The 25,182-nt window shown below is 36.3% G+C and overlaps 1 protein-coding gene across 1 annotated transcript in view; it reads left to right on the top strand.

Moving 5' to 3' along the window:
- The window catches only part of BAIAP2L1 (BAR/IMD domain containing adaptor protein 2 like 1), a 43,280-nt gene that overhangs the window by 12,243 nt on the left and 5,855 nt on the right, over window positions 1-25,182 (top strand). Inside the window, exons 3-12 of the mRNA XM_062588567.1 lie at window positions 1,052-1,138; window positions 19,243-19,304; window positions 19,397-19,468; window positions 19,792-19,929; window positions 20,792-20,944; window positions 21,428-21,595; window positions 22,359-22,509; window positions 23,666-23,873; window positions 24,192-24,269; window positions 24,631-24,808. Of these exons, the coding sequence (XP_062444551.1) occupies window positions 1,052-1,138; window positions 19,243-19,304; window positions 19,397-19,468; window positions 19,792-19,929; window positions 20,792-20,944; window positions 21,428-21,595; window positions 22,359-22,509; window positions 23,666-23,873; window positions 24,192-24,269; window positions 24,631-24,808 (1,295 nt within the window). The remainder of the gene's footprint in view (window positions 1-1,051; window positions 1,139-19,242; window positions 19,305-19,396; window positions 19,469-19,791; window positions 19,930-20,791; window positions 20,945-21,427; window positions 21,596-22,358; window positions 22,510-23,665; window positions 23,874-24,191; window positions 24,270-24,630; window positions 24,809-25,182) is intronic.

Genomic DNA, 25,182 nt, shown 5'->3' with positions numbered 1-25,182 from the left:
CATCTATCGCAGAAACTAGAAATCTACCAAAAGTTACTCTGCTGAATAATGTGATTTATAATAATCTAAGGAACATTAACAGTGCCAGTTGAAAACTATGAGAAAAATGGCAGATCTGGTTATCTATCGTAAATCTTTATAACCTGGAGATCATATTTCAAAGACTTAGTATTTGAAGCCTTACTATTTAAGGAGTCTAAAGTTTCCCTGAAGTGGAAAAATTGGAGAGGATCCTTACAGGATTCTGGAATTTCCCCTTGGCTCTGTCTCGCTGTCCCTGACAAGGAATCGTCTTTGTCACTGCAGTATATGATAATTGCACAGTGTTATCCATAATGGTAATTTTTAGGAGTGGCAGTATTGGATGTATTGAAGCTTTCACAATTTACTTCTTTTTTGTCCATATGTCATACCTGATGCACTTTTTGTCATCATTTTGTGATGTGAGTTACTCTATTACAGCTTACTTCAACAGTAAATGATGATTTACTTTTGAAGGACTTCATGTCTCCTTGTTGGAACCGTAGGTTCACTTTCTCATGGGCAATAGCTAGGTCTCAGTAGCGAAAACTTAAAGTCTTTCTGGCTGGCAGACCTTTAACTTTGGGAATATGAGGAAGAGACCTAGGGATTCCTAGTAAATTCGGGATTACATTTTGCTTTTTTCCAACATGGGTCATCTGTATTGAGGAATTTTTTTTATGTCTTGACCAATGGCTTAGGGCTGGCACTGTACTTACAGATGCTGATTACTCCTGGATATATTTGAAAGATGGAACTCAATAGCAGGCTGCAAATTTATTTATCTATTCTGCTCTCCTGTCTTTCTGTCACCTAGTTCCAGAATTTACTAGGAAGCTCAAGGACTTGAGTGATTTGCTGAGACAACAGGGTTCCCTTATTGACACATACCTCTCTTACAGCCTGTCCCAGACTCCAAAACTTCTTGAGATCATAGATTAATGGAAGTGGAAAAGCCTTTGATAACCTTTGTTTTAACTCTTTTCTTTCTTTCTTTCTTTCTTTTTTTCTCTCTCTTCCCCTCTATAAGCTATGATAGTGGCTGGAAGAGCATATTATGATAGCCTTGCAAAGATTGGAGATATATCAGCTGATTCTCCAGTTTCTAAAGAATTAGGTAAGTGAAATCTCATTTTATTAAATTACTTCAAAGCATACACTTCATTTTTGTTTCCAGCTTGCATTTCACAGAACTAATGTAAACTAAAAAAGGTTTGGAAAAAGGGCATGTTACTCTAAGTACTGCATAGATGAAAGGGATTAGATCACTTTAAAATATATTATTTCTTAGGCCATTAATGTTTTCATTTACAACAGTTTGAAGAAACATTTTTCACTTTTTACTTTTATAAAAGTATTTCTGACATATTTCTGCTTGTCTTATGAATTCAAAAGCATGGGTGGTTTTGAAGATCACATTATTCTGTATTAAATAAGTATAGGAAAATATGTAGTTTGATTTAGTATAAAGATGAATGAATAAAGATTTCAGGAACAGAATGTTGGTTTTAGGAGTACTAGCATATAATAGCAGTTCCTGGACTAAAACAGTATTTTCTGTATGCATTTGACTGTGAAGAGTCAATATTTTGACCAAGAATATCTCTAAAATTTCTCAGATACTTTATTTTGTAGTTTCAATCTTGAACTTTTGGAAGAGGAATGATAGAGTCAAAGATACAGTACATTTACAGGAATGTAAAATTAATCCAAGTTCTGTACTTCCCTGAAAGTAATAGCTGAATTTTTGAAAGAATGTCTTCAGCACTTTGCTTTATACACCTTTGGCTAGCCCTGAAATGATAGTGCTTGATCTACAGAAGTGACATTGTCATGGAAGCATTTGTAATGTTACTGATAAAAGAGTATAACATCACTGCAAAACAAAGGAACAGGAACTATATTGTAAAGAGGAAACAAGTTGTTCAAAGCCTCAGTCTGCTTCTTGACAAAAAAAACAAACCTGATACAGTGTTTTGGATCTGTACTTTTGATTACAGGCACTGGAGGACTCTTACAATGATGCATCATGTATCTTCTCCTGTAACTTTAACTTACTGTAGTATATGAACTTAGGCTGATCAAAAGGAATGTTCTTAGTAATGTTTCTTAGTGATTCAATTGAAGGAGGAGTGAGGGAAAGACTGTCCTTAAATAGTGAATACCAATTTCTTTGCGCCTGCGTGCATTTTTTACAATTTTTTCTGAAGCCACTTTTGTGTGACTGTTAACATTCTGTGTTCAAAGCTGGGAGCGGCAGAACAGCAAACAGAAAAAAGCAAACAGTCCTAATGTAGTTGCTTTCTGTATTTGCTTTGCAAGTTGTTTATACAAAACAGAGTTACTGGTTTGAAACTATAGAAGAAAAGTATGAGAAAGTTTGTATGAGAAAGTATTAACCATTCACAGCTTCAAAAACAACAAAATGTAATCTAGACTTTTGTATATTATTCTAATCAAGCAGTTGTCAGATGCATGGGGTATCGTATTTATTGAACTTTGTATGACTGTGGGATATTCTCTGTGTGTTTGAAAATAGCCTAGAGCTGAATTCTGAAAATAACTACTATTCCCTAGCAGAGGGGACAATGCAGAATTGCTACTGAAAATATATTTTTCATCTAATTATGAATTCTTTCCATTTTTCTCCATATAATATACAGAGAAAACATATGTCCTGGCCTTCTTTGAGATCAGGTTTCTAATGCGGCAGTCTGTTCATCTTCTACTGAAACTGTTACAGCAGAAAAATCTTTCTTCCTAATGAAAACAGTGACTCTGGATTTCCTCCAGTACACTTTCCGATAGAATACTTAATTTTGAGATACAGAAAGTCAGTGAACATTGGAAGAGGGCACTACAGTAATAGTTTAGGAGTCTGTGAGAGATTATTCACATTTTCTTAAATAGGGAAAAAAAAAAAAAAAAAAAGCTGTGACAGTTCTGAAGCTAGGCTACAATGTTGAACTATTTAGCAAAGAAATATGATGTACTAGGATTCCAGGTGTCTTTTGTTAAAAAACTAATTTACTGCATAGCTCTTACTTTTTAGTATTTAACAGTATTAAAACACACATGCTGGGCAGTATCAGATATGTAAAGGCTGGCCACACTCCGCTGGGATCGGTTCCCTGGTGGAGTTCCTGCAGGCTCAGACCCCTGCAGAATTGTCTCTTAGTGAGAAGCAGCCTTTAGCTTTGGCAAAATACTTATTATTGACCAGTAATAGCTCTGTCATGCATGATACTTCTATCATCCTCGCCAAAAGAGAGGTCACTTGTAGTCAGCTGAGCTGTTGTTTTGTTAGTGCCTGTGAACTGCTGTTCCAGAGTGTATTCTCTTGAGGATTAAGTGAGCTAACACACACTTTTGTTTTAAAAAGAGCACTAGTCTAAAGGTGACCAGGAAAGAAGCAGGGAGAGGAGCAATTCCCATAACTTTACATCCGTATGTTATTTTTATCCAAATCTGGTGTTCAGAATACCTCTAACTTTTTTGCTTTTCTTTCAAATTTCATTCCAAAGCTTTTTCCTCTATTTTGTATTATTGAAGTCAATGGCAACACTCCCATGGATGTCAGAAGGAGATAATTTCAATATTTAAAACAATATCCTGGCTGTTCACAGGGAATCAGATAAACCAACAATGAGTTTATCTAAGGGTTAGAATCTAAGGGTTCTGGCGTGCTTTAATATTTGAGCCCAAACTGAGGTAGTATAGTTTCAATACTTATACTTGAATACTTCAATACTACAAGTTAGTCTGGAGTTTCAATGTTTAGGACTTTTTAAAACCAAAAAATTAAATATTTTCCTCTGAGTAGAAAACAGTCATAACATACGAAGTAAGTATTGTCTCTTGCAGAGTAAGTATTGTCTCTTGAAACTAATCTGTTTAAAAATAAACAGAAAACCCACATGGATTACCCATTTAACTACACTCAAGGCAATTAGCATATGGACAGCAAGGCTTACTGTAGACAGAAATCCACAGTGCTGTTTCTCTACGTCTGATGATGACACTGTCTCTTCTATAGTAGAAATTAAGGTCAGATCACTTATCAGCAAATTATCTTTGAGTCATCTAAAACGTAGATGTCTCCTCCACTGCGTTGGTATCTCACTGATCAAACCCTCGGTACTTTCTGGCTGGAAAAGGAGGTTTAGAACAAGATTGCCCCTTCACCACTACCCCCAATAGCATATCAACTTACATATTCTTTGCAAATACAGTTTGTATTAAAATCAGTCTTCTGAAGATTAAACAGGGAAGTGAGGCAGGATTTTGAGTTTTGAGTCTTTTCTGTAGAAATTGACCTTTAGTTTTGGCAGATGGAAACGTAATGTATTATTTGAAATTCAGTTGTGTTGCATCAAACTTCCTGTACTTAATTTTAAATGGACTACAAGGCTTAGATGGATACAACACAATATTATTTACAATCTATAGAGAATCTTTACTGGAACATTACACTGAGTCATTTTACAGCTCAAACCAAACCGGCTGGGTGACCTGGAGCATATTTACCACCAGGCGTGATGGAAAGATTTGAATCAAAAACACAGTCAATCCATCTCTCCTTCTCATAAGGAAACAGCAGTATACATTCTTTCTGTAATGAGACAGTAAAATGGGCTTATGGTCAAGGATACAGCTAGAAATTTGCCAAGTGTCAAGGCACAGTGAAAATAGGAATAGAAAAGAAATAGGGAAGAAAATATTTTACAGAAAGGGTAAAATACATAGAGGGCAGAATAAGGGGGAAAAAATCAACTAATATTGTCAGAAAACACAGAGAAAGAACTGTCTTCTTTAGAATGAAATGGAAGCAGAAAAGGGAAATAAGATAATGAAAAGTAAATCTGGGTGTTCCAGCTGATACAAGAGCTTTGGTACTAAATATCTGTATCTTTCAAGTTAAGTTAAAGTTCTCTGAAATATTTTAATATAAAATAACTTAATATAAGTAAGTTGAGGAAGTACAAGGATCTATTGCATTCATAATATATTTCTTATAAATAAGGGATAAGTTGATTTAAATCAACTTTTTTTTCAAATTTTTGAGTTGCCTAAATTTCTAAGTCCCCTTAGACTTAGCTGTGAGCATAACCTGAATTTGTGTAGTTCAAGTTATCCAGCAATCTGAAATGTCCATTTCTTTCTTTCAATTTTTATATGGAATCTTCATGGAAGAGAAGAACATAAGAATTGTTTTTGTGATTTGGAGTTGTGGAGAAACTACAGTTACTTATATAATAATTAAAACAAAAGATTATTGCATCCCTTCTTTGGACTAGGCACCTTTTAGAAATTGCGCAAAGAAGAAAAGCTAAGGAAACAAGAAACTGCACATCTAAAATGTTACTATTTCATATTATTCAAATTACAACATACCACAGCAGCACTGTAAAATCTGGGATCTCAATAATGCATTAAAAATAACTTCATTATATATATGCTAATCTGCTGGTACAGTGCTAAAAATAGTACTATTCATGGTGTGTTGCTAACCCTTTTTGTTTTGCCCCAAATATGGGATTATAAGCTTTTGTCTAATAGGTTTTCAGTGCTTACAATTTTAATAAACACTCTTTTTTTCAATAATCTAATCTGTCTTCCCTCTTCATTTGCTCAAGGAATCAGGAAGTTAGTTCCTGCACATTCATTGAATATTTGTTCCTCATATATTCCCTAACTAGCCTCTTGTAGCTATGATAACTGGCAGGTGCTAAAGACTTTTATAATATTGTGGGTGTAAAGTCTCTATTTGTTGTGTGGCAACCATATCTATAGGAGTCACCCACAGTTAGATTATGGTCTGAACACAGAGCCTAGTAATGCTCAGGAAGTAAGCGTAAACTATTCCTTGTTTGACAACCTGCAAAAAATAAATTTTAAGGAAAATACTACATTGCATAGTCTTGACCAGTAGAACTAAGCTTGCAGAAGTTTAGCATGTTTAAAGAAAAATTGGAGAAGACAAAATTGAGGAGGGAGGGGAGTGTTTGTTTAAATTATTTTGTGTTATAGGCTTATTATTTTCATAGTCTCGTTCTGTTAAAACTTACCTGGAAACAGGTGTGCAAAAGCTGTTGCTCACCTGCAATCTGAAACCGAAGAACTTGGAAAAACACAAGTTTTTTTTTTTTTTTTTTTATTAGGAGCTGTTTCACGGTTAAAAACCACTGCAGGTAGTTTATGGAAGCAAGTATTGGGCTAAAAGATTGCTCTGTGTTCTGGTCATTTCAAGATAGGGAGACATGGCTGGGGATAATCTTTTAATGGCACATAAGTGAAATCCCTACTGGACAGTATCTGCAAGATTTGGGGGGGGGGGGGGGGGTTAGACTCCTAATTCAAGGAGGAACATTGAACTCTGATACGTGTATTCTTCTCATGCACAAAATACTTGACTGCCTTGGCTCCTTCTGTTTTAAAAGACGTGTTCAAATATATTTAAGGTATATTTGCTGAGAGAGTATTGTAATTTTAAAGGTCTCCGCAATGTTGTCATGCTACTCAAGTACAAAATTTACATTGTGAAGTGATGGGCTATAACTGCTCGACTTAACAAAACACATATATGTAGTAACACTGGGAGGTGGATAACTAGGGGGGTAGGAGGGTTCTGTGTATGCATGTTTCCTTTTTTGAGAGCCTTTATACATATCTGCAGTTAGCCAAATGTCTATATATTTATCACGGTAACTACATATTACTTTGAAAGTCTTGGTTGGTAAACCATGTGTTCGTTCAGAATTGGCTAATGATTAGTGAATTAGGCCTGTAATTTATCCAATAGTTCAATTTCTCATTAATCTGTGTAAGTAAGAACAACAGAACACTTTCTGACAGAATCATAGAGAACCTTCAGAGACTGATAACTAACTTCTAGTTTTTCAAAACAAACTAGAACAGTAACAATTCAATAATAATGAAAATTTAATGTTAATTTAGTAGTATAAAACTAAATTTATAAACAGTACTGTTTATTTTTTAAGTGATAACTTCCAGTGGACTTTTCTTTCCCTCCTCTTTTTTATCTACAGAAATAGGAAATTTTCTATAAGAGAAACTGAGCTTAAAGAGGTCAACTAATACAGAACAATTTTTGGAGCTAAAAAGGGAATTTTTTTATTTTGCTAAAAAATATATATTTTTATGCTGAAAAAAGTCTAATCAGGCTGTAATGTAAAGCAGTATCTTCATATTCTGTCTCCCTAAAACATGATCTTGCAAGTATTTGTTATTCAAAACTGTGTTTTTTCCTTCCTGATTAATAAGCAAAAGAGCCATTTGGGCCTGTACTCTTAAAAGCTAGGAATAATTATCTACCTTTATAATACACCACTTAAGTGTCAATCTCACTACTGAGAAAGCCAAGCAGAAAAAGGAAAAATTACATCATTTGGGATAAATCTAGCTAGTTGCACTTCAGTTAATAAAAGGGGGGGAGGTGTTAGCTTACTTTATCTGCTAAATTGACTCTTCCAGCTGGAATCCAATTTCACTTGTCTTAGAAAGATGACACCTAGCACCCTTTCCTTCACTCGCTCATTTAATCTAAAGAAAAGAGATCTGTCACCTTCTCCTATCTCCATCTAACTGCAGCACATGTCTCTCTTCTGTAGTATAAATGTTCGGCTCTTGGAACAGGTTATGTTGGATAGAAAGGTGAGGGAAGTGAGCCAGCAACTGCAGAACCCCTTCAGCACCTCATCTGGGAAACTTCTGGGAAATTAGCTTAGATGCTGCAGTTGAAGCAGTTAGTGTATCAGGCCAGCTTTTCTTATGGAGCATTAATAAAGTTCTGTTGTTCCGTGTTTATAATGAAATTGAATTGGAAGAAGCCACTGAATTCTTATAACAAGGAAAGAAAATAGAAAGCTGTCTTGAAAATGAAATGCAAAGTATTTTCCTGTTTTTCAGAAGTGAACATCTGTATCTTTAAATTTTGCAGTAGCATCTTGTTTCTGTGCTATGTAGCCCTCCAATCACCATAAGGAGGCTAGAAGGAGAAGAGACAGCCTTTTAGGTAACTTTCTCCTGAAGAAAACAGTAATTGGATTAGTGGAAACTTCCTCCTATTGGTAGCTCTACTCTTCAAGGTCATTTATAAATTTAAAGCAAACCAAACAATCATATCAATGTTTTTTTTTCTCTAGAATCAAAACTGTGGCTTTTCATGCTCAGTGTTCTGAATATAAATATATGATGAAAATATGTTGGAAGTAATGAAAAAAAATACCCTGTAGGCTTAGATTGTTAAATATGAGCATGAACTTAATTCTCTCTATATAGAGACTTTTATATATATATATTACTGTGTTATATTAGTTAGTTAAATTATTATAACTATATATAATAGTTGGCCTAAACATGAATTGCAGAGCTTCTGGAAGCTGTTTGTGTTCCCTGATTTATAAATCAAATTAACTATTCAGGCACTATATATTACAGATTATTCTGTGGGTCTGTCACAGGCTTAGAGCTTTATGCATGTAATTTAAAGTCTGGCTGCCTAAAGGAGCTGTGACCCTGTTTGTTAAAGGAAGAACATGTGGAAAACAAATCTTGGCAGATCTTGTCACCTGGATCACATGGTATTTCAATAGAGGGCAGAGGGTGTTGTAAGCATTCACACTGAGATAAAATGCTGAAGTAAGGCTGCACACAGTGCTCATCAACAAGCCCTGCCAATGGCCTGGCAAAAACTCCTACGAGTTGGTGTTCAAAAGCAGTAGAGAAAACCTGGCATTGTAGTGTTAATAAATGAAACAGAAAGTGAAGAGAAACCTGTTACCCTGTTGCTATCCAGAACCATAATTAACAAAGAAAAAAGGCATCACAGAGCAATAGATAATCAGTGAGGAAGGTGGCCCCAAAACACATCCTGGACCGTGAGGGAGCACGGCAGATCAGATGGCACCATTCAATGAAGCAGGACAATCGTTACTTTAAGATTTTATTCCTTTGAAGTTATGTAATCCTTCCCTCAAAGTAAAAAGCAGAAATGATCCTGCCAAGTGAAAGAGTGAACAAGAGGTGGGAACCGAGGTTTGTTACTAAACATGAAGGAATGTATATGCTTAAAAGCAGACGTTGCAGCTTGTTCTTGTAAGATTGCCAACAAGAAAGCTTGTTCTGTGTGTATTGTTATACCTTACACTGGAAACCTTCTTAATGGAAGGTGTAAACTTCAGGGCCCTGGGAATGGCTGAAGAGGAGAAGAGAAATGGAAGTACACAACGTTCTCTACAGACAGTCTCGGGGGCGCTGAGGAGTAGCGGCACCAGAAGGAAAGGTCGACAGACATTGACACAACATTTTTCCAGTTATTTTTTAGCTTGATTTGCAGGTAATCTCTAGATCGTGGGTCGTGTGCCTCAATCAGTTTCACAGACTTTTCTTAGCACCAACTTGCATGCTACCTGTATATTAAAGCACATCTCTTGGGTTTAGCGAGTGAAAAAGTATAGGTGTAGCACTCTGGCAGTCTCTTGCCCTGAACTTGTCAGAGTGGCTATCGTGCAGGCAGCGTCGGCAGTCGTGGGCCTTATGATGCCTCACCTGGTTGAGGGGCAACAGCCGTGCACGGGCCTGCAACGTCTCGGGAAAGGTTCGTGCAGGTCGTCCGTAATAACACGTGGCCACGCGCCCTCGAGGGGAAAATGAGGTATTCGAAACGCCTGCAAGAAGTGTGCCTTTACTTGATACCTTCATGGTGTGCCTCCGAGGCCTGAGAGAATGGTGGAAATGCCACAGAGGGCCTTCTCGGAGATTTTCTGTCTGTACTGAAACGGTTGAATTGCACGTTACCGTCACAGGTAGCAAAGACGTCATCTTTGCGACACGGACCCTGGAAAGACTGTCCTGAAATTCACCTGTGTGTACGTGCGACATTGTCCTGACTGTGGTGTGGGTGTCCAGAAAACATTAATTTCAGAGAGGGAGAAGCTTTAGTGGGGGCGCGCTGGGGGGGCGCGTTCCCCTGGCAGCCCCCTGAACTTACCAAGTGCAGGACGAGCGCGAGACGCTGGGGTTGGGTGTAAAGCGCAACAGGCAGGAGGCCGCTCTGCTCGTGCTCGGCTGATCCTTAGCAGTCGTGGGTTTTCTTTTGTTTTTTTTTTCTCTCTTTTCTCCATCTTCTCTTTTTCCACAAATCTGTCTATTGGCAGACAAAGAAATAAGCCTGTGAGCACGTGTGGATAAAAATAAGCTATCTTAATTTGTTCATTGTATGATATTGAAATGTGTCTTGTTAATGGGAGAAATAGATGGCAGTTGGAAAGTAAATGACATAATCACAAAGAAAATGCCATCATATATATAACTAGTTCGTAGATTCTTTAACCAAGAGTCTAACTTGTGTACATACAGTGCAAAATATCTTAAAAAAAAAAAAAACTAAAAAAAAGTCTAGTATCCCTTGTAGATGTCATTAGCATTCCTAAGAAACAAATATATTTGTCTTGAAATTCTGAGGAAGAAGTTTTTATCAAAACTCTAGGCTTAATCTGTGTTTTGGATTTTTGTGTTTGGGGGTTTCTTCAGTTCTGAGGCTGGGAAACTCAACAGCAATGCAAAGACGTACTGTAAAAATTGCAGTAATACACTCAAATTTTATTGAATTTCAAGTATCATTTACAACTACAACTTAAATATTTTCTTCTTTATTTTGTTAGTACTGGAAACTCATAAAGAACTTCAGTTTTGGCTGTTTAATACCACTTGCTTGTTCCAGTCTTGTGAAAAATACAGATTAGCTCCGTTGTGTGATCTTCCCCAACTAATCTGCCTAAAAACAGCAGGGCCTCATACGGACAAGTTCAGGCTTGTGCTTGTGTTGTAATTTTTATTTTCTTTGTGCCTGACTTGTGTAAGGATTACAAGTCACTTATTTGTTTAACGAGACTGCAGCTCAAGTATGAAAAGCCATTGAATATAAGATTTTCAAGGCCTTATGAAAGATCAGTCTGACATACATATTTTAATATATTGTGAGTTTTTTAATATGTTTGGTTAAAAAAAGATGCCTGTAGCAGTCTTTAAAGATATTAGTAACGAGAGTAGCAGGTGGAAAAACAAGTTTGCCATTTTTCATCCATTATTAATGTAGCATAGGCTTTTCCTTTCCGTTTTTAACATTAAATTTAGTTTACTATGCTTACTAATCATTTGAAAAAAGATAAATATTTCATGTTAATTAACATCTGTTCAGCATCACAGCAGGTTTTAAAAACAATTCCAATCTAACTTTTTTTCAATGGAGCATATAGCAGTTCTTTAAAGCAGTCACTCTTCAGTAGGAAACCCACTGAAACTTTTTTCTTGACTGAGAGATCAAAACATAGTAGGGGAGGAGAAAAAGGGGTTTTAGGCTCATAGATCGATCTTTGCTAAAAATGTTAACAAAAAAAGAAGTCACACTTCTTTTCAAAATAACGGAAGCTAATATTTTTACTCAGTTTAAAATAGTACAGGCTTTTCATTCACGTGAGTCCAAAATGAAGCCCTGCGAGAAGGCGAAGGTGGAGCAGCACGAGTACATCACCGCCTAGCGCTCCCGGTGCCCAGCTCCCACACTTGTCCTCTGCAACCCTATTTGTTGCTTAATGGGTTTGTCGGGATATGGAGCCAAAATACTTAGACTTATGCAGCTTTCAGGGTCTTATGTACTGTGGACATTTCTCTTCTGTATCCATAACACTTTAATTCCAAATATTTAAGACCTTTTAAAATAGTTTAATGTAACTTATTAAAAAGTAGTGATAAAACTGAGCTATGGAGAAAGAGAAATAGAAACTTCCTAACCCTGAGTATTGAATCAGTTTCAATTAATTACCTGAAACACTGACTTGGGTAGCTTGAGCTAAGTTTAGAAAAAAAAAGATGCTTTGAAAGCAACTTCATATAAAATGCCTGTAGGCACAGTATGCTGAAAGCATGAGGCTGTTTCTATTTTAAATGAATAATTGCTGTAGTTTATTTTGTGTGGGAGCCTAATGTAAACAACTCTGACAACACGTGCTGTTTGTTGTTGTGTTTTTTTTTTAATGAGTTTACTCTGCATGAAACAAGAAGTAAGACTGATCTGTATTAACTAAGATGGTATTAACTTAGTATTAACTTCAGGTATAGTAGTTACTGGATTCAGAACCTGACTTTGGAAAATGTTTTCTTAAATTTATTGCCTTTGTTTTGTAAATGGGGGGAAATGCTTATTTGTCAGGAGCTCATTCTGATCGCGTATGTAGCCCTGAGTGTACGTTATTCACCTGAGCAGTCCATCTCGGTGTCGATGAGACTGACAAATTGACAGAAGAGTTTCAAAGAATTATTGTATCACACTGAAGTGCCTATGGCAAAAACTTCAGTGGCCTTTTTGGTCTCAAAGCACTTCTGTGGGATAAGCACAGTACTCAGTTTACAGCGGGGCTGACGTAGACTCCTTTACCTCCAACGAGTTGGGTTTCCCAAGGATGCAAGAGGTGGTACAGGTTCAGAACTAAGTTTTGGGCTTCTGGTTGCTTTACACCTCTTGCAAGGGTGTGGATAATAAAATGGCTTTCTAATGGTTTATTAAATACGAAAAATCTATTTAACCATCAAGTCTGTCATTCAGTTTCCAAACTTTTTCAATTGTATTTCTCTCAAGTGCTTTTCCATGTAAACAATCACTCTTTGATTAGCCTAAATGCAATCTTGTTACATCTTTAAAATATAATGGTAACATTCTGGAATTTAAAGGATTTTTAACTGTGTAATACTGTGAAATAAGTCCTTTGACTGCATGGCAGCTCCTGCCTGTGTGCAAAGTTAAGCAGGTATACAAGTTTTTGCAAAGTGAGGGTTTCATTTTAAATTTTACACTTTTACATGCCCAATAAGAGCAGAATGTTCGATTTCATTTCTTTATAATCAAGGTCACTTTGGGGTTTTATTGCACTGATCTTGCATGTAAATATACAGATTTCTGTCATTGTGTAGTGGAGGTTTTGTTCATCTTCTTTACCCCATGTTTAATCCATTTTAAATGAATTAACAAATTTGGTTAAGTCGCAGAAATGTTTCTGTTGTTGGTAGCTTTAGTGAGAACTTTGTTTACTTTTTTTTTCTTGACTTTAAACATTGATCTGATAATCCTATTTAAAATGTGAAGTTCCCTTTGCTTCTGATTTGGTTTTACTTAGCCATTTTTTGCTGTTCTGCTTCATGTTACTTTGTTCAAGTATGGTCAACAGACTTCAAATACTTTATTCTGAATTTGATTTTCCTTTTCTCTACTGTAGGCTTTATTCTCCTTCCCCCCCCCCTTTCCCTTCTGCAGTCACCTTCATAAAATGGCACGGAATGGTCATGTGTCAATGGCATTTTATAAAATGAGTTACAGAGATTTACTTCCTATTTTATGTCCTCTCATGCTGTAAGGAAAGGCAGACTTGACCTAGTCCTCTTGATTTATGTGCATGTTAGTTATAATTCTACAGATTTTTAAAGTATTCTGGGTGAGTTGTATTTGAAGCAAAGTACAGTTAGAGTTTGTAAACTATTACATTTCTTTATCTTTCCTTCTCATTTTACTGATTCATAGTAAGTTCCATTAAGGCTAAATTCAGGCCTTTGCCTTCTTCAAGGGATCTGCTGCACAATTAAATGTTCCTTCTGCAGTAAATCCTTTTTATGAGCAAATGATATGTGAGGCTTAACAGATGTCTTTTTTAATCATATTTGTTATACTTTACAACTTTCTGTTTACCTTTCAGACGTTAATTATTTCAAAGGACTTTTTTCTAATTTTTCTTCATCATAAACACCTTTTTCAGGACAGGGGAACTTAGGAAAAAAGAGAATATTTTGGCAGAAATGGGATCTCATAATACATTTGAAGTATATTGTCTTCATGTGTAGCTTTGAATCAGCCTCTCATTCTCTTTAATGTAAATAATTGTGTGGTTTCATCTCTAAGACAGTAGGTTACTAGATCTGCCCTGAATGCAGAATGGGACAAGAAGAGATAAAGGAGTTATATAATTAAGCACTTTTTCCACTCCTAGGTATCTAAGAAAGTCTTACTAGAGAGAATTTTGAGATGTTTCCAGAGTGATCTCCTCTAAAGAAAACAAAATCTAAGTGTCTTTCAAGGAGATGATGCAGTTAATACTTTTATTAATTCTAACATACCTATTTAATATTTTCAAAGCTTGTTTTAAATGATTTTGTTAGTAGCTGCTAATAATTGTCTGTAGGACAGTACTCTGTTGATCAAGAATTCCATTTTTGGTTCTACCTTGAACAAATTTTTCTGTTCTTCTGTTCCTAAGAACAGTCAACATAAGCTAAAAAGATAAACAGCCACTACAATCACCTAGTATGAACATTAAGATTAAAGTGCAACAGCTGCAAAAGTTCTGTATTCTGCCTTTACAAGGAATATGGGTTTTGTTTTTTGTTTTTCCAAGTGACACTTTGTATTAGGAACTGTTTTTCATGTTTTCATCTGTTCTCATCTACTGTGAAGACTTTATTTTAAGGATGTTTTCTTGTTCATGTGTTGCTTAATGCAGTGTGTGAAAGGATGTTACATATTTTGGATTAGTGATTTTTTTATTTTGTTTTTCCCCTCTCACAAAACCAACAGAGCTTTAATGGGATTCTAGTCTACTTTATTTTCTCAAGCACAGTATGTGATGAATCTGATTAATTATACTCCAGTAATGCCACTGCCACCCAGATACAACTAATGGCCTTGGCTGAGCTTAACCTTCCAAATTCTTAGTTGTAGTTTAGAAGATATATAGATATATAGATATTTCTTTGCCTGTGCATTAAACCTATTTGAAAACAAAATCCATTTGCTAGGGAATTTGGCATTACTACTTGTGGTCATTTTTCAGATCATAGCTGTATTTTGCAGCCTAGTTCTAAGAAATATGTGGTAAGTGTTTGTATTAAGTTTTTTAATACTTGAAATGTTCTCTCAAATCCATATCTTAAAGAGATTGTTTCTCCTCTTCCCTGCATTGCAGTACTAAGCTAATGGTAACATAGTAACACAACTATTTGTAAATGTTTTGGGCTATATTTTTGTTTTCTAAAATAAATATGTGTATATTTAATGTACCTTGTTTAACTTCTGCCTTTTTAATCACTGAGATTTCACATGTCAGGGGTAGAACATGAAATGGTATCTTTGATGGGCAAGTATTTTAATAGCTAATTATGTTCATCGTCAACACTGATGTTTTTACTTTATTAATTAATTGCATAAAATGCTGTCTAAAGGTGGTTCAGGTTTACAGCAGGTCTGTCAAACATTGGCCTTAGGTGGCCTGTTATCGTGCAGTCTAGTCAAGTCATTATGTTTGCTAGCTATGCGGTTTGCCAGTAAACGATGACAAGGTTAATATTTGGTTACTGTGTATTATGAGTTCTGTGTGTATATAAAAACTGGTCATGAGCAGCTTTAATTCATGGTAAAATATTTTTAGTTGATATGAGAAATGTTTGTCTTCACCTCAAGTAGCTTGTTTCCTGTACCTTTTTGCAAGCTGAATAATTACTGAACACCAGAGCCACATGTTAGTTTGTACTGTTGTTAATCCAGAGTAACCAACTGGCTTTACTGGAGCTGTTCTATAATTCAGTGTTTTGATTAAAATCAAAACACTACATTGCAGTTGTTCAATTCGTATTCCCTTTGAATACTGTTACATTTAGGCTAGGGGTCACCTTGGCTCTTTTGCGTTAGTCTTCTATAAAGATTTGTCTCCTTGCATAAATCTTATTTGGGAGGCCCATCAAAATGTGGCCAACCTTTTACCTCAAACTAGTGATAAAAGAACATGGTATATGTTCACTTTAAAAGTGCTCTCTATTTAATCTGCAGGGTTTGATTTATAATTTAAATCTTATTAGGTCAGATTGTGCTTTCTATGGGTTCCTTTCAAAATGTTAACTCAAAACATGAAAGAGGAAATGAAATGGGTGAGCCAGTACATACAGTGCTGCTGGATTACTGGTAGTAGTAGGGAGTTTCTAGCATAAAATGGGTTTTGTCTATGCACAGCATACAGGGAGGCTTTGGTTGAGAGGAAAAGAAAATGCAATGCGAGAGACAGTCACTGATAGTTAAAAAAATATTTAAAAGTATTCTAGGGTGTGTGAAGAAAATAAACTTGTAAAATAATCCAGCACAAACCTTTTAGAAGGAAGTGCAGTTTTTAAAGTACTCCTAATGTCAGGACATGTTTTGTTTTGGCAGTATTCTTTGTGTTTAAAAAATTAAATAAAATGCAAAAGATGAAAAATACTGTTTCTAACCAAGTATTCAAGGCCTGAAAACTTGAAGGCTGCAGTCAGTTCAAGAACTGTTTGAGACAAAAATAACAGCCTCCGAGCGTCAGGTTTTCCATTCTTGACGCACCAGGTGAATGGGTTGTTTTATTGAGCGTTTACACTGCGGTGGCAGCGTGGGCCAGAGGAAGGGAGTGTGAGAGCGATGAGAGAGCTGAGTCAATACCCAGCGTTGTTGGGTGTCTGTCAGGACTTGGAAGGCTGCGGCTTGCTGCGTTAGCATTGCCAAGTATTAGCTAAGTGCGTTGCTTTGGCAGCAAATTCTCAGAACATACTCTTTGTGAAGAGTGAAAATAAGCTAATTTTAAAGAGGAGAAAAATCTGTAAGGGCAGTTATTTTGATGGCCATTTCAACCTTCACCTTGAATTTCTGTAACTCCCTAAATAGCTTTCTATTTTGCATATTTAAAAGCAAACCTTATTGTCTTGTATTTCTTGCTTTTTCTTTTTTAATGTAGGTGTCTACCTTACAAGTTCCTGATAAGTGGTTACTAAACTCATCCAGCTTAAAACACCATTCCAGTCTAAAATGAATAGTATTTTTTTCAGTTGAGTTTGGTAAACAGAAATACTACAGACTAGAGTGCGTCCACTTCAGCAGCCTTAAAAATAACAGGGTGACTTACTCATGTCAGCTACTTCACAGTTGTTTCATGCAACTATACTGTATTTACCATTCTGTTGCATATGAAATAACTGATTTCTATAGCAACTCTCCCTTCTCATGGTATTTACCCTTATAATTCTGTATTCACTAGCAACTTAAACACAAACCAAAAAAAGCATAGCATTCTGTAAACTGAACAGAAGGACACATGAAACTAAATTAAACTAAATAAATATATATATATATAGTTTTATATATTTTATATATTATTTCTGCGCACATGCACGAATGCCATAAAAAGTAGCCCCTCTCTTTTTCTCATCTGTATTTCTGGGCTTAGAAGACTGGGTCCTGAGTGTAAATTCCTTTTTCTTGCTAATCAAGGGATTGACTGTTTCCATTGTATTCTCAGCTTCCTGCTTCCCAGGCCCCTGGAGCCTGTTGCTCAAAGCAAAGAGGCATAGAAATGGAGACAGGGGCATGGACAGGCGCTCCTGAAAAGTCAGGAAAGGCACCTGCTTTTCTTCCCGACCCACCTCAGGCTTTTCCCATAAACAGTGATACTAACCCACATTTTACATGATTTAGTTAATATCTATTTTGTCGTCTTGCCTTACAGTACAGAAGAGACGGTTCTCATTTCAAAGAAACTAAAATTTTAAGATATCATACGTTGAGAATGACAAGGGAGAAAAAAGGGTAATAGGTTCCCACAGTGCCTGGCAATTAGCTCATACGGGAAAGCTACTGAACTACTAACACACGTTACGGGGAGACAGGTTGGGAGCTGAGGAACAAGATGATGAGAGTGATATTCTCATCGAGAGTTCGGCACGTCACTCACTTTATTTGGCTGAATTTCTCAAAGACCTGCACTTTTGGGGATCTTTTGGGACCTTCTGCCTGCACGTGAAGGATCTGAAGGATTACAGGATGATAAATCTCTGCTAACTCAGGACAGGTTCTTAATGAATATGGATAGCAGAGAACATGATTTGGAGAGCAGCATGTTAAACAGTTAATTCATCCAGATATTTCTGGAAAAGGGAAGTAGAGAAGAGTAAGAATAACGAATAGGGGGGAGACTGGGATCGGACTGCCAGTGACTACAGAATCAGAATTTTTACAGTACAGTTTTGTAGGGCCTGCCACCCGTATATTGAGAAATAAATAAATTACTGGAGGAGGCGTGCCAGTGATGCAGCCCTGCCGTTCTCACCATGGAAAAGACAGTGTTCACCGACAGCAGAACAAGTTCTAGTCCAAAGACACTTAGGTGAGACGCAGCTTGGGCGCCTGACTGTGGCTCCCTGCACTTTCACCTTTTTTTACTGGCTCCTGGCTGAGATTTAGTAACTCCTTATCGACAGTCCTAATTTGGGTGAAGTCAAAGTGGGCGTTTTAGGCTATTGCCGGCTGCCGTTCTCGGGAGCACGCCGCAGCCTCCCAGCGCGGACTGGCACCCGGACAGCACGTCAGTGCCAGGGCGGGGAAGGGGCCGGGTGACGCGGGCGCACGCTGCAGGGGTTTGCACGGCGTCGGGAGCCAGGTTTCTGCCTCTGTGCCCTTCCAAAGCAAAACAAGGCAGCGGAGCAGTTAGAAGTCGGTGCTGTGACTTTGTGCTGGAAGAGAGCAAGGAGGAATAGGCACATTCAGGGTCTGTTGAGAGGAAGCTGAGAAATCTGCCTCCTCTTGGCTGTTAGTTAGTGCCTGACACTAACTCTGATAAAACAGCATGAAAATTAATCGGCGTATGTACCAGAGGGGGTTTAGCAGGTGTGCTGTGAATGAACGGGAAAGGTTACTTTATTAACTCTGAACGTGCAGCTAGTTAACAAATGTTAAGGTTTAATTTTCAGATCAAAAAATGAATAGCGGCTATTTGGGTATTAACTACTATCTCTACTTCTTGTGTGCTAGTCTCTGACATGACAAGAAAAGAGGATCTTACTAAATCGGTATGTCCTATTATGCAGACAAGGAAGTGTTTTATTTTGTCTGGCACTCCATGTTTCTTCTGCATAATAAACATGATTAGTTATTATTCTGTTATTTATGAGTATCTCAATAGTCTGTGGCCAGATGCAATTATTAATTAAACTGCTGTGATTAGCAATAGCAAGAAGTTTCTTATTCCTCTTATGTATATACTGTAATAAATAAATATTAGTTAAATACATTTTATTACTGCTCTTTTTTAACTAAATTCAGACATCTAAGAAAAAAAGAAACAAATATGGTTATATGTTTATCAACAGGCCAAGTTCTTGTAGAAATTTCAAGAACACACAAGAAACTTAATGACTGTCTAGAGGAAAGTGTAAGTTAAAAGATTTTTTAAACTTATTTAAACTTTTGAAATTGTAATTTTTTGCTTATTTTTAATAACCTTTTATTCATTTGCTTTTAAAGTTCAAAAAATTTCATAAAGAAATTATATCTGAACTGGAGAAGAAAACAGAACTGGATGTAAAATACATGAATGTAAGTACATTGAACTCTAATAGCAAAGAATATTATATTTTATATATCTGTTGCTAGTCAGAGAATTTTTTCAGAAATTCTTCAGTAAAAGTCAGTTAATCAATACATTAGAACTGAAGTCTAAATATGTAAAAATTACAAAAAATGTCAGGGAATCAATGCATGACTTAGTAGCATTTTTAAACTAAAGTGGAGAAAAGCAATTGGCAAATTTATTTGATGTGAATTAGCAATATATAATACATATGGGTAACACTTGCTAGTCACTTACGTAGTTACATTGCTGTGTGCATTATGAGATGTTTTGAATGCTTTGTTTGCAGGCAACTTTAAAGAGATACCAAACTGAACACAGAAGCAAATTAGATTCTTTAGAGAAGTCTCAGGCTGAGCTAAAAAAAATCAGAAGGAAAAGTCAAGGAGCACGAAATGCAATGAAATACGAGCATAAAGAAATGGAGGTTAGTGTATTGTCTCATTTCTGTCCTTTGCATGAGAGCTGGTCAACGGAAAAGGTTACGCTAGAGTTTGCAACCAAGTCTTTTCTAAAAACTTATGTCTGAAGCTTACCACAACTTTTGTATATGCAATATAATTAGTTAATACAGAACTCTTAAGCTACTCAGCTGTAATTTGCTATAAATTTATTTCCCAAAGTAGGCAAATTGCACGTGTTATCACTTATTAGTACCTGTTCTACTGATCTTAAAACACCACTGCCATCTTGAGGTGAAATGGAAAATGGCAAGGTAATGAAGAGAAATTTTATTTCAAATATTAACAGTCGTATTCTGGTTGCCATGTATCTCCAAAAATATTTCTCATTGCTATTCTTTTTCATACAAACAAAATCTTTATTTCATGTTAATTTTTATGCTTTTTCCTCCTTTTCTTTCTATTGTATTTTTCTCTTCAAAAAAGCATTGGTTATAAGCAGGTCCAGCAAACATAAGTAATACTAGCTTATTTCTTTCTACCTATCTTTTAACCTGCTCAGCTCACTTGCTACTGCTTTGAAGATGTATTCTTTTTGCTCCAGAATTTTATTCAGAGGTTAAAAAACTTACCATTTTATTTCAGAGTTTTATTTTTGTCCTCTAAATTATTAATTGCCTATAATAAGCATATACACTTACTGATGAGGATGGGGAGTTAAGTGTGTGCATGAAAGGAGAAAGTGTGCAGGAAAGGAGCAGAGCCTTCTTACTGCCCCACCTCGCTCCATCTCACTGCCCAAAACTTTTGAGGATTTTGCAATACACTTCATTAATAAGTTAGAGTATCAAATCAAACTCAGAGGTGGTATATTTTTCTTTTATGTAGTATGTGGAAACTGTGAGTTCTCGACAGAGTGATATTCAGAGATTTATTGCAGAAGGCTGCAGAGAAGCTCTTCTTGAAGAAAAAAGAAGATTCTGTTTTCTAGTGGATAAACACTGCAGTTTTACTCAGCACATGAACTTCTATCATGTTCAGGTCAGTGGCATTAACATAAGCAGAAGTAAAACTCCTGAAGTCTAATACTCATACCGAAGATCTGCAGTACCTCCTGCAGGACGTTGATCAGACAGGCATAAATAGCTAAGGTGGCATGAGGAACAGTGTAGAACTGGACAAACTGTCATGATCAGTTCAAAGCAAATGTTTTCAATGGAATGTTTTCTCTTAAATGCATTATAGCAACAATGAAAGATTACTGTGACTTTTTAAAATCATATTTTAATAAAAAGTTATGGACTGATGAAATATTTCCAACCTCTAAACTTGAAAAAGTACAGTCTATCACATTATTTGTTTTAAAGAGATATTACTGAATTATTTTAAAATTACTGAATTATTTTAAAAGACTTCCATTTCCCTGAGGTTTTATTATTTTGGTAAAATGAAAATTTAGCAGAGCTTTGTGCAGCTTTTTGAGAAGGCATATCTTTGACTAATACCTTTTAAATTTGGATGCAGTGTGCAGACTTCCTCAACTCTAAGCTGCCTGGATGGCAGGAAATCTGTAGTGATGCCACAAAAGTGCCTGAAAAGGTTAAAATTATGATAGATGAAATAAGTACACCTGGTTCCACTCCAATATCAGGAACTCCACAACCTTCACCAATGATAGAGAGAAATACCATGGTACGTATGTCATTCTCTGCTGCTTAAAGGTTCTGTCTCTCAGGTGGGAATGGATTAGCTTCATTAATTTCCTTTGTACATAAGCATTTGAGTTCAGGTCTGTAATTTATCTCTGTTAGAATATGCTGGGCTTGGGTATGAAAGCAAAATGATTAAACTGAAGCTGTAGTACTTGGAAATACGCATAGTATATATCCAAACAAGGCTTAGTTTCCAGGGGGTGCATAGGACTCTCTACAGAGCCCAGCCTCGGAACTACATTTGTTCCAGCCACTCCAATCCCAACATTCTTATCTGTAAGTTACAGTAATTACATACTCAGTAGTTCAGTATAAAAAAAAAACTATCATTTTCTATTTTCTTGCCCTCCTCTTTCCTCCCTCAGTGATTATTACAGCATATTTAAGAACAGGTTAAATTCTAAATTTCACCTGTTTGTATGTTGTATTACCACTAGCTACTGAATTTCTAAATGATATTAATGTCCAAATTTTTTTTAGAAAGATACTAATCTAGATAACAATCTGTGGAAAAGGGGGTTTTCATAGCACTCCCACTAATAAATGTTTGTCAGGAGACAGAAGCCTCCCGTGAACTACTCTTACCAACAATATAGATGGAATACGACAACTTTCTGAAGTATATACAATTGTATGTACTTTTAGGTATATTTGAGTATTGCTTTCTAGAATTTGATGTTGCAAGTAACTTAAGATGTCGCTGTCACCTCACTATTGTGCTAATCTTGTCTCTGTGACTCTAGATTGGAAATGATTTTTATCCTCAACATGAAAATGCATCAAAAGTGCCCCCTGCTCCTACAGGCAGGGCATACACTAGTCCGCTAGTTGATATGTTTAACAATCCTGCAACCGTTCCGAAGGTATCTTCCGAAAGACTAAATAATTCAGCAGGTGAGTGTCTTTTTGTTACAGACTATGTAAGTGCAAATGATGTAACGCTGAGAATTAGCATAGGATTTCTTGATTTCCACATGATGTGATGCCTGAATTCTGGAAGATATAGAGGAGTAGAAATTGGTCTTCACAAAGTTTTTATATCTTAGTTACCCAATAGGAAACATTTAAGTCATATGAAGGGAAGAACTGTTTGCAGTAAAATGCAGGTCAAGATAGGCAGATTCTGTTTTAATCGCTTTCCAGGCCTTCCTGATTAATCCAACTTGAGGGCTCTTAGGACTCCCACTCTAACAGAAGTCACACTCTAATTTTGAGCAAGATATATCTAAGTGATTGTTTCAGTGCACACAGATGTAAACCAGCATTGCAGTCTTTGTTTTAAAAGCATGTACCTGTTGGGGAAGAGTATGTGTGGGACAAAATGAACATACTCTTTTGCTTCTTTGCTGAAATGCAAAATCCTATTGAGTTTTGTTGTATTAGTTTTTAAAACTACTAATCTTCGATTGCTTCGTTATAGGGAAGAATGAAGAAATTATGTCTAGATCACAATGTTAAGAAATACAGAATTCTTCAATGTGATATAAAAGCAATTTTAGCAATTCTTGCTTAAAAATACTTTTACTATATACTATACTGATCAAATAACATACAGTTTTAAACTTCCTCTAAGTCATCTTCTGGAAAGCATCTGATGTCTCTAAGGTGCCAAGCATCTGCAACTTTCACTGATTCAACTGAAGTTGAGTGCAAGGCACATTTGAAAACGAACTCTTACACTACATACACAGTTAAAATTTTTTCAGAGTAGAAAATTTCCTGACAAAGGTCTTCTACAGATGTGTGCATTTAGCATTTTGTATGCCAGAACAAAACAGTAGTAACAGTTAAAATTCACATAACTTCTTTGTCTGTTGGTTCAATGTTACTGTGACAGCGTGCATACATATAAATACACATGCTATTAAGAAATTCGTGGTAATCAAAAATTTGCAGATGACTGAGAGGAATTGAATATCAAAGCAATACAAAGTTAGGGTTTGATTTGCACTTCAGTATTCTGTAATCCACTTCTTTGTCAGACAACTAATTATATTTCACTTTGTAAATGTGTGGTTAATTTTGAATTTGGGGTTTTCTTTTTTGACAGAGAATTCAGATGATGCCAGTTTATCACGTTCAACTTCTGTCGCCACAGGACTAAATATAATGAAAAGACAAAAAGTAAAGACAATCTTCCCACATACTGCTGGTAATAACAAGACGTTACTTAGCTTTGCACAGGGGGATATCATCACACTTCTTGTAGCTGAAGAAAAGGACGGCTGGCTTTACGGCGAACATGACTCAACTAAAGTGTAAGATAATCAATATGTTACCCAATTTGAACCTTAAGGACAAGGCCTCTTAGCAGTTTTTATTAGCAGATATTGGTAAATGTTTTTCCACCTTTTTGCTCACTGTCATTGACTGGGAACTTGGAGGAGTCCTTCTATAAGGTAAATCATTGCACTTATTTTAGGGGGACTTTGCACACTTACTTGGTATCATCGAAAGCCAGGTCTTTGGATGTTGAATCTTCTCACTTCATTGAGCCGACTGTTCTGCCCTATGTTGTCTTTTAAAAGTAGGTCCAATTTTATGTAATATGAAATGGAAATATCTTCCCATTACAGAAAAGGATGGTTTCCGTCTTCATATACAAAACCACTAGAAGAACCCGCCGAAGAAAAAGCATTTGTCCCAGTGCCAAGGTAACATTTTAGATGAGACTTGCTGAAATGCTAGAATCTTTACATTTCTCTAACCTTTATTAAAAATGTTACTTTTCTGCTCACATTCTTTGTTGCTCAGCAACGTGTACAACAAATACTTTCTAACAGTTTGTAGTATGATGCCTTGATTACATTATCACGTTTTAATGGTTATCTGGGGACCCAAGAACTAGCATCACCCTGACTTCTTATAGTCCTACCAACTTTAGTGGGACTATGCCTTTATTAAATTTCAGTTCATGCACGTTTTGTGCTTTCCTGGGACTAAAGATATCTTTTAGGGGCAGAAGATGTATTATATTAATACTGAAAATATTATTTGTTGGGTTATGTCTTGCAGCCCTGCACCAATCCGAAGTGTTAGTTCTGTAAATCTTGCAGAAAAAGGTGGTGTTGTCCTCCCACCACCAGACTATCTGGGATCCTTGCAAACAGGTTCAACATCAGAGAAGAGAATGGAGTCCACCAAAGTTCCTGCTGTTAAAACACCAGCCGAGAGACCAGAAAGTGTGGGTCCTGTAAGTAATCAGACACCATGAATCCAAATGCTCTGCCCTTCTTTCTTTTCTTGACCTACTTAACTGAGCTCTTAAATGAGGTCCTAGAATATTCTAGCTGGTCTCCTTGTACTTGACTTCAGAGCATCTCATGCAGTTTTCTTCAGAAGTATCCTGCTTCTTGGCATTTCAGTCCCTTTATTCATGGTCATAGGAAGGGAGAGGAATTGTTTAGGGGTATAATTAAGAGTACGAGGAGACTTTCTTCTTTTTTTAAGCAGGTAGAATTCCTCTGCATAGCAGAAGTCAGTAATGGAATATGTGAAATGTTAGAAAAAATCCTCATGGAAGGCAGTACAAATGTATCTTCCTAAGTGACTTTAAAGCTGTAGGAC

This window comes from Rhea pennata, chromosome 15, assembly GCF_028389875.1.
Source record: "Rhea pennata isolate bPtePen1 chromosome 15, bPtePen1.pri, whole genome shotgun sequence".
Lineage (NCBI taxonomy): Eukaryota > Metazoa > Chordata > Aves > Rheiformes > Rheidae > Rhea > Rhea pennata.
The sequence above is the reverse complement of the archived record's forward strand: the minus strand, read 5'-3'. Positions and strand labels throughout refer to the sequence as shown.